General features: G+C 52.8%; 2 protein-coding genes across 5 annotated transcripts in view; one reads left to right on the top strand and one right to left on the bottom strand.

Moving 5' to 3' along the window:
• Positions 1-135: 135 nt before the first annotated feature.
• Positions 136-1,108, bottom strand: LOC125991127 (transcription factor Atoh1). The gene has a single exon (XM_049758724.1). The coding sequence runs from the start codon at positions 882-884 to the stop codon at positions 294-296; it is 591 nt and encodes a 196-aa protein (XP_049614681.1). The 5' UTR covers positions 885-1,108; the 3' UTR covers positions 136-293.
• A 2,556-nt stretch (positions 1,109-3,664) lies between these two features.
• Positions 3,665-9,495, top strand: part of LOC125991091 (glutamate receptor ionotropic, delta-1) — a 21,449-nt gene continuing 15,618 nt past the window's right edge. For all 4 annotated transcript variants that reach the window (XM_049758634.2, XM_049758633.2, XM_049758632.2 and 1 more), the window contains exons 1-2: positions 3,665-4,153; positions 5,927-6,082. In XM_049758634.2, the coding sequence (XP_049614591.1) occupies positions 4,066-4,153; positions 5,927-6,082 (244 nt within the window). In that variant the 5' untranslated portion in view covers positions 3,665-4,065. The remainder of the gene's footprint in view (positions 4,154-5,926; positions 6,083-9,495) is intronic.

Here is a 9,495-nt window from a genome sequence, read left to right as displayed (position 1 = left end):
TTGTAATTTTGTTCCAAGTTAACTCCAAATAGTCCAAACGTCTGAAAGTCTGTCATTGCAGCCCTTTTGTATTTCAAGGCACCGACAACCGCTGTGCACTGTTTGAAATTTTGCTTGCAATCAAGGAGCCAGAGATAAAGCAGTGAATACTTTTTAATGAGACTATTTTAGGAAGAGAAAAAAAAACATGTCAATGCAACAAATACTTCAAGTATGTTAACAGGCAAGCAGGTCTGACGCCCAAGTCCAAAAGTTGACAAAGAAGTGCGGCAGCAGAACCCCAAGTCCAAAAGTCACTTTGGGCTGCAGTGCGGCAAGTATGTGTGGTCCTTGCAGAATTTGGCGGCCGCTCGTCTGGGCCCCTCTTCCCCGAGGGGCTCCCCGCGCACAGCCTCCCCATCGCTCCCTTCCTCCCATTCCGTCTCCTCCGGCGTGCCGCCACCTCCGCCACGCAGCAGCTCATTGAGTGTGGCGATGTAGATCTGCGCCATCTGCAGCGTCTCGGACTTGGACAGCTTCTTGTCGCTCTGCAGCTGCGGGATGACGCTGCGCAGCCGGTCGAAGGCCACGTTGAGGCCGAGCATGCGTCGCCTCTCACGGGCGTTAGCAGCCAGGCGCCTCCGCCGCTGGGCGCGCTCGACGGTGCGCACGTCCGCCGCCTGCGGGAGGCCATGGAGGAGTGCGCCCGCACCTGCTCCAAACCTCCGCTGCATGAGGGCGCACGCGGGACTGCCAGGCTCGCCCTCGGGCTTGGCGTGCTGGAGCGCGTGGATCTCCGGGATGAAAGGCGTGAAGAGGCTTCGGAGCGGAAGCATCGTCAACTTTTGTCTCCTCGGCTGCATGCGACGGCGTGTGATGAGCTTGAGGCTGGCCGGCCGTCCCATTTATGTGCCCGTGTGGCTGCCGCCTGCGTGGTGGGCGTGTGCGGCTTCAGCAGCCGAAAGGCGGCCCGCTCGGCGGGAAGTCCACTTTGGAGAGTTCATCAAAAGGGGATTAGAGGCGCGCGAGGGCACACGCACGCTCAACCTTCATTGGAAAGCCACCAAATGAAGCGATGAGCCTCGCGTGACGTCACATCTTCCCAAACCTCACAAAGAGCATCCTCACTTTTCCCGTCCTGTTGCCGTCCCAATACGAGCACATTGTCCTATACAGCAAAGCACATTATGTTGTGAATATGAAAATGTGGATTTTCAACAAAAGCATTGAACACGATGCAGAGTTTCGGTCAAAAGTATCAAGACACCTACAAACTTTGTGCAAACCATTGTTGTCTGCCCTGTTCCGGATCCTGTTCACTGTCGGGTTTGATCTGCGGTGCGAGTCTTGTGTCAATGAGCCGTTTGATTGGCTGTAATGAAGCGTAGATGTGACGCAGCAGGAGGTGTGTGTGTATGTGTTGGGGTGATCCTCCTGTTGGTCCCCACAGTCAAAGTATGGTGTTCCTCTGCTTCAAGGAAGATTTTCATTGTTTGTGAGCAAGAGCAAAGACACTCATGTCCCAAGACAGCTGGGAAAGGCTCCAGTTCGTGGCCTGATTCATCGCTTACTGGAGTTTTATCAGCCTCCAGAAATCCATCCGGTTTGGGCTTGGCTGAGCTCATTGTGGCCGACCAGAGCCACTATTGGATGTCCAAAAAGTTTGTTCTCCAGTTTGCCCTCAAAAGACCAGTGGGAGTCTCCTGACGGGGCCTGGCCTGGCCCAAAGCCGCTCGCTGCCTTGCTCGCGATTTCGCCAGGCGCTTTGATCGTCGGCCCGCATTGGCCTGCCGCCGCTGCCGAGCCGTTGGATTGGCGATTCCGCAAGTGTCGGCCAAAAACCGCCCTTGGTCGATGGGTGGGCTGGGGTGTGCTAGGGGCTCCCTCCCTGTTGCTGCCTTTGTGGCCACGCTGCTCGCTTTTGAAAAGGCCGCCCGCATGGGCTGGCCCACGCCCGCGTCTAATCTCTTTGCCAAAGGACGCTCTCTCGCTTCCTGTCACTCATGGTCGCACCACGCCGCGCCCATTTTTAATTAAACACACAGAACACTGATCAACCTCTCTTGAGTGACACTTGGCAGCCGCCCAACCTCACTCGAGGACACACATGCACGCGCACACACTGCTGTCGCCTGGAAGCAAATTTTGTATATATCAGTGGTGGGCCGTCAGGGCCTGCAAGACCTTCTCTACTGGCCCAAAAATATCTGAATCACAGACTGAAGTTAATTATATTTTGTCCATGAATATGTATTAATTTAATTCACGGACAAAATGTGTTTAACATTTCTTTAATACATATTAAATAATTCCAAATGGCCCTGTAGCATAAAATAAATGTCAGACTGTTGCTTCAACCAATCAGATTTTGAGTTGGCGAGACCAAGGCCTTCTAGCAGGCGTACGAAAACGTCAGCATATTCACACGCTTTGATTGTGTTGAGTTTTTTTGTGCTCTCATTATATTATTATTGTGTTATTTGTTCTGTGTCTTATGCCGTATTTTGTGTTTACTGCAGTGACGTGACATTTTCTCGTGTATGTACTGTGGACACTTCACGTTGGTTTTTACCTTGTTTGCGGCAACGGGAAATAGGAAGTAGGAAGTGAATATAATGAAGCGCGCCAAAAACGTAAGTGTATGAGGGTGTGCTAGGTACAATAAAGAAGGGAATAGCATCGTATCGTGTTGTATCTCAAGAAAAATGGACAACGAAAAGATGAAGAAAAATATGGGAATCTTAAAAGGATAGATAGAATTTCATTTCGGGGCCACAATGAAAGCGCGGGATCCAAAAATCTTTCTTGAGGAAGAAAGGAGGATGAATTTTGTGTACAAATAATCAGGATGATGGGCGAGTAAAATGTTACTATATTCTTAAATAATATTGCAATTTTATTAGGTTATTTTTGCTGTTTTTTTATGTGTGTCGCAGCTGTACCTTCAGTAGAAGTTTTATAGCTATAAAATAGTTATTTATGGATGGATTGATTCAGGCGGAGCACGACACGTGCATGCGCGTTTGATTTGTTGTGGGGGCGCGGACCACCAGGGGGCAGCAAAAGTCACGTTAGTGTGCTCAGATTCATTTCCGCAGGTAGCGCTTGTTTTCCTTGTTCCTTGTTTTCCTGGGCAGGTCCAATTTCTAATCCAAATTGGGTTGTTTTTTTAGCCGGGTGTTTTAAGAATGTATTAGCCTGTGGCCAGCAGAGGGAGCAAGGCTCCACAAATCGCCAACAGCGTGTGAGCGCGTTGCTGTAAAGTTGACACAGTGAACTGGTTCTTATACGAGGAAGGTGTCAAAGGTCACGCGTTGACATGAGCTCCCCCTGGAAGCTGATGATTCTGTTTTTTGTTGTCACGGTAACCACTTCCTTCCAAGTAGCGGTCCAGGATTTTTATTTTTTTGGGCCAACATTGGAGTGGTCGCCATCCAAGCACAAGTCACACAAACATTGAGCGGACTCGACAGTGGACCCAGACTGGACCCCTGCAGAACTAAGCTGCTCTCAAGGAGCATGGTTGCTAATGGCGACCTTTCCGTTTTGCCCCACCACTGGCTGGCGACCAATCACGGGATCACATTTCCCCTTGCTCAAAGTCAGTGAGAGAGAGAGAGAGAGAGAGAGAGAGAGAGAGAGAGAGAGAGAGAGAGAAGAGAGAGAGAGAGAGAGAGAAAGGACAGCGCTAGAAAAAGAGCGTCTGCGTGCAGAGCCCCCTTCCCTTCCCGCTCTCAATCGTCAGTGTAGCAAAGGCGCAGCGCACGGAGCAGAGCTCTTGCCTGCGCCTCCTCCTCCTCCTCCTCCTCCTCCTCCTCCTCCTCCTCCTCCTCCTCCTCTTCATCCTGGTGGCTCAGCTGCTTTTCTTCCTCCGCAGTCCGGAAGCTGCTTCTCGTTCTCGTCGTCCTCCTTCGTCACCTTCTTCTTGTTGCTCTTTTTTTTCTAGCACTCTCTGCAGGCTCACTTTGGATTGCTTTCCTTTTTCTGCCCGCTTTTGCCTTTTTTTTCTTGGTCTTTTTGCGCACTGAGGACGCGGCGGCTGGCGTCGGCGCGCGGGCGTGCGCGCGCGCGGGCGTGCACGCAGCCATGGCTCCCCGCATGCTGCTTGCGCTGCGCGCGTGCTTGCTGCTGTTTCAGGGAGCGACACTGCACGCCGACTCCATCATTCACATCGGTAAGGCACCCGATAGCTCCCTTTTGTCTGTTTTTTTTTTGGGGGGGGGGGAGGGGGGGGGCTTGCGATACGGTCCTGATGCTGCCTAGCGAGGGGGGGTGGGGGTTGACGGGGTGCAGACCGCCGCTTCACTGGTGCGCGATGAGGAAGACAAGCTGTTGCTCATTCATTGACGGGACAGTCGGCTTCATTCAAAGTGTGCATGGCGACCTTCGTGGAATCCAAACATGGAAAGAGTGCGTCGTGTTGACGTTGGAGTGGGTGCAAACGTCAAACATAGGATACAAAGCCCTGACCTGGCACCTTTAAGTGTTAAACGGGCAGCTCGGGGCAATGCGGCTCAACGAAGCACGGCAACTGACTGTGCCGACCTGAAATGTTCTGATCTGAAATGTGACGTGTGTCAAATATGAGGCGCAGACGGACGGAAATGGTGTGAACCTAAAATCTGATGTCAAGTCCAAGACGTTGGGCGCATCCATGATGACGGAAGTCCAGTGGGCATCATGCTCGACATTTCAGGAACGTCAATACGTTCCAGCATGCGCCACGCTCCTGTCCAGGCAGCACGACATCAATCCATCAACAAAGTGCCACCACATTTCCTTCTATCAAAAGTCACGTGATGCCTATGAGGTGCAGAGGTTTCTTGTTGTCATGGGAACCGCTGCCTCTTGTTTAGGCAAGCAAACATTGTTGTGAGCTGATGACAATGATTGGTAACGCTCATCGCCCGCCATGGACGGGTCACCGCGTCGGGCACAAGAGGAGCGGTCATCTGCACAAGCGACTCTTCCACTACTTTTGCTCAAGTAACTCAACTTTTTGGATGAGTCCTAATTGTCGTAAGGTCACAGGTCACATGAGGACGAAGAACGAAGCGGTCCTTCCGCCATGTCTCTCTCTCTTTTGGCCGAGTGAGCGAAGCGAGACTTTGAGCGGGACGTGCGCCACATCTTAAGCCGCCCATGACAAAGAGGACAAACGGCCACTGTTGGCGCCTGGCGAGATGCTCGCGCGCACTTTGTCATCAAACGCACTTAGAAAAAGGGGCGGGGTTTGCACAGGAAGCGCCGCCGCAGGCGACGCGCGCTGATCTGGTTTGCTGCGGCGAGTGGAGCTGGAAGGGAAGCCGGCGAGGCATCAAACGCCCATCAAAAAGCGCCCACTTGTCAGTCACGTGATGCTGCCCTGCCAGTGATGACATTGCACTTGGCCACTTTTAAACTCAGTGCTAAAACACACCCACACACCAGTGAGGGGGGAAAAAAACGAGTCAGGTGTCAAGCCAATGGGATCAAAGTCTTTGGACAAGATGGTGGCCGACGGGGATGCGTGGAACGAAAAGGAAGACGCGTTCATCTCGGTTAACGCAAGCAACATGACGATGATGTGGATGGCGGTTCATTTCCCGCTGATGGATGCCCTGTGACGGTCCATCACCGGCACCGATGCGGCGCCGTCACCCAATTGAGGAGACGCATTTGGGCCGCCGGCTCTTGTTGAGAAAACCTCGACACAAGAACAACAAAGCTTGACACAAGGACAAGACGATGCCGTCAAGATTTGACGAGGAAGCACCCGAAGGCGCTCGCCAGCGACCGTCAGACGGCATTTGAAGCTTCGCTCAGCGCTCGTCTGACAAATAACTGCCGAGTGACCGGAGCTGAGTCCAAAGGCTCTGCGGCTAGCGTAGCTCTGGTTCTGTTGAGAGATGGGAATTTGCGGTTCTGCTTATTGGGCCGTCGTGACGCTCTCTTGCATTCTCTTTAGGTGCGATCTTTGAGGAGAACGCGGCCCGGGACGACGAGGTGTTCCAGCTAGCCGTGTCGGACCTCAGCCTGAGCGATGACGTGCTGCAGAGTGAGAAGATCACGCACTCCATCAAGCTCATCCAAGCCAACAACCCTTTCCAGGCCGTGCAAGAAGGTAAGCGGCCGAGGTTCCGCTCGGAGTTCTGACGCCAGCTGGGGCTTCGCCCCCCTTTTAGCGATGCCTGTGGTTATTTGCTTCTGGTTGTAGTTTTGTTTTTAGGAAATATCATTGTATAGCCTCGCGGTTTGGTCGTAGTCTCGGCTTTGCTTTTACTTCTGGTTCTGGTTCTATCTGTGTACCGACCTTGACCCCCCACGCCCCCCCGCTCCCTAATAAGCCGCTTTGTTTTTACCAAGATGCTGGTTAATAGTCGGACTAACGAGGCCAATCGTCAGAGTGTTATTCATGTGCTACTGTGCCCAATTAGGTCCAATTAGTAGAAAAGTGAAATCTTTCTTTCCCTGCCAGCGCTTGTATGGTGTTGTCCAGCTTAGCACGTTCCCACATTTCTCTTTTTCCTCCTTAATGAGAGGGGGCCCCTTCCTAAACCTCAAACACAATATTCTAATTATTTGGAGAGCAGGCGGTATTGGCGCGCGTCAATGTAAACAAGGCTCGATATTGTCTTGTAGGAGCGATGCAAAATGGATGACATCACCGTGCCAGCGTGCAGGGGCAAAATGATTTGGCTGCAAAGTAGCACCTTGTAAACAGCCCGCGGCCGGAGCGACTCCGAGAACGTGGCCTGACCTGATTTTGACAGCCGCGAGCGCCGCGAGTGCTGCGTGACTCCTCAATTTTGAGGTGGCGGAATCTAAAGCGTCAATCTCGGCGGCAGGTCTGAAATTGTCGCTCGGTAAGACACCGTGTCCCACTTTCCGCTCCCGGTTCGCTCGCGGCGGCCGTTTGCGTCCACTCCCGGCCCGCCGCCTCTCGAGCTGAGAGGACTTGAGCACCTGACGAGTAGAGCGGCACGCGTGTCGCGGCGCCACGCAACTCCCTGAAGAACTGCAAGAAATGAAAGCTGGCGTGCCCGGCTAATAAGAACTTGTGTCGCTTTGATGCGCCATTGATGAATTATGAAGAAGCTTTGGCCGCCGCCTCGTTGAGCGTGCCGTAAAACGCCGCCGCTGCTTCGTCACGCCATCGTCGCGCACAAAAGAAGCAAAACACATGGCGGCGTGTTATATCCAGTGAGCGTTTCCATGGCGATTTGAGACGACGTTTGGTACCCAAAACACCAGTCAGAGTGTCGCCTGCACAAAGCAGAGGGAGCATTTGGTGCTGGAGGTACAAGAAGAAAACGGGGTCCGACGTTCAGGCCCAGTACCTGCTCGGGACCGGCCAAACGTAACCGGAGCCAAGTGCGCGCCGTTCCCGGCGCACATGCTGCCTTCCCTCCTCGGCTTGGCCCATCATGGGCCTTGCCGAGCGGAAGCGACAAGCCCCGGCAAGTCATTATCGGAATGTCCCGAGTGATCCGTCAAAACGTAAGGACCCCCCCAAACCTCCCCCCCCCCCCGGACGATTGCGCCTCGCAGGAAGGATGTGAGGTGAGGAGAAGATGGCTCGCTCGGAAAGTCCGACGTGATGTGACATCACACATGTCCAAGCTGTCATATGGCTCAACACACTGAAATCATCTCTTTCCATTCAAATGAAAGAAAAAGCCACAAATCCATTCCAGCAAAAAAACAAAACAAAACAAGGACCAGTTTGTAATGTGTTAACAAGCCGCCAAAATGAAGGCTCGTGCATGCGTGCTGTCCGAGCCATGCATGACTGTTTAGTCTGTTACCATGGTGATGTCGCACAGTCTGATGTCATGAATTGGTGTTAACAGCGCTTGCTTGTTGAAAAACAACCTCTGGTGAAACGCTAATGCTAATTGCCGCTTCTGATGCATTAGCTAGCTGCATTAGCTAGCTGCTTTGCGCCTGAGGTTAGATGCTCTGTCATCTGCAAATCAAGCCCTCAAGGGTACAACTCAGGACAGTGTGTGTGTGTGTGTGTGTGTGTGTGTGTGCATTTTTTTGCTGACATCAGCAAAGTCTCTCAATGCTAATGGACAGCGTCATCACACTCTGCTGTGATTGGATAACAGATTGTGTGTGTGTGTGTGTGTGTACACGCGGACACACACACACACACACACACGCACACACACACGCACGCACGCACGCGCGCACGCGCGCGCACACACACACGCACACACACACACACACACACACACACACACGCACACACGCGCACACACACACACACACACACACACACACACACACACACACACGCACACACGCGCACACACGCACACACACACACACACACACACACACACACACACGCACACACACACACACACACACACACACACACACACACACACACACATAAACTGCTCCTACATCCTAAATAAGGTGCGGGTGTATGTCTAAAAAGTTTGGTTGCAAGGAAAAGGAGACCAACGTTTGTCCTCCAGATGGAAATGGCATTCATCCCGCCCGATTTAATTTGGCCTTGGATTGGTCGCCGGTCAATGTCACGATGCACGCAGACAAAAAATTTGTCCGATCGTCAGACAAGTTCAAGTTGTGTTCAAGGAGTGGACCGGTCGCCGCTCAATTGTTCTCGGCTGCTGTCTTCTCGCTCGTGTTTTTCCTCTTCTCGTTTGTGTTTTGGTAGGAGCTCCTCATGAAATATTCACAAGGCCCTCGGGCGCCTCGGCCCGGCCCGGCCCGGCCCGTCTGCTGCGGCAGAGCTCGTTCGTGCGCGCCGTCTCAACATCGGCGACAAAAGCGCCGTGACGATCGGGCCCGCACGACGGGGATGGGGAGGGGAATGGTGCACGGCGACCCGGGCCGACCCCTCCATAACAAGGGGAGGGGCTGGAGTGGATGAATGGCAGGTGGCTCGACTCTTTATGCGCACGGGGGGGCAGCGGCGACGTGCCGCATACGCTCGCTTTGCGCCGCTTTACGGGTGGACTCGTTTATCGACAAGCAGATGCCAAAAGCGTCTGGCCTTTCAATAATGCACACGTCAGGCTTTTATTGTCTTTTGTGTCACTTGCAAGCAGACGGCGTGTCTCCATTCATTTTGCACGCGGTCGTGCAGGCGCTGGTGGGCGTGTACTTTTGCCAAGCCATAAGCAAAGGTGCAGCCGTAATGAGGTCTTTTCTACCTCTGTGCTGGCCGCTTTTGTTCATCGCCATTGTGAGCAGCACGTCAGACCGGCCGGACTAATGAGCTGAAGAGAGACACATTGAGCGGACACATTGAGCGGACACGACATCTCTTTTGTTCTCGCAAGCAGCCACTCGTTTGGTGGCTTTCATCCATTCGAGCAAACATGATCCAAAGTTTCCCTTTGTTGTAACATCCAAGAAATGCTGAAGTGGTTGGCACGGAAGCCAAACGCACAGTGAATGAAGGACCGGTCGCACTTGATTGTGACTGATTTATACTCATTTGCAGGACCATCCAAAATAAGCAGTAAGTTGAAGGATTCCCACCACGGTGCCTTG

The sequence above is a fragment of the Syngnathus scovelli genome, chromosome 21 (genome assembly GCF_024217435.2).
Source record: "Syngnathus scovelli strain Florida chromosome 21, RoL_Ssco_1.2, whole genome shotgun sequence".
Lineage (NCBI taxonomy): Eukaryota > Metazoa > Chordata > Actinopteri > Syngnathiformes > Syngnathidae > Syngnathus > Syngnathus scovelli.
Note: the sequence above shows the minus strand (reverse complement) of the source record. Positions and strands in the feature narration are given on the sequence as shown.

Coding starts and splice junctions, on each gene's coding strand:
- LOC125991127 (XM_049758724.1), bottom strand. CDS start 884: ATGGGACGGCCGGCCAGCCTCAAGCTCATCACACGCCGTCGCATGCAG.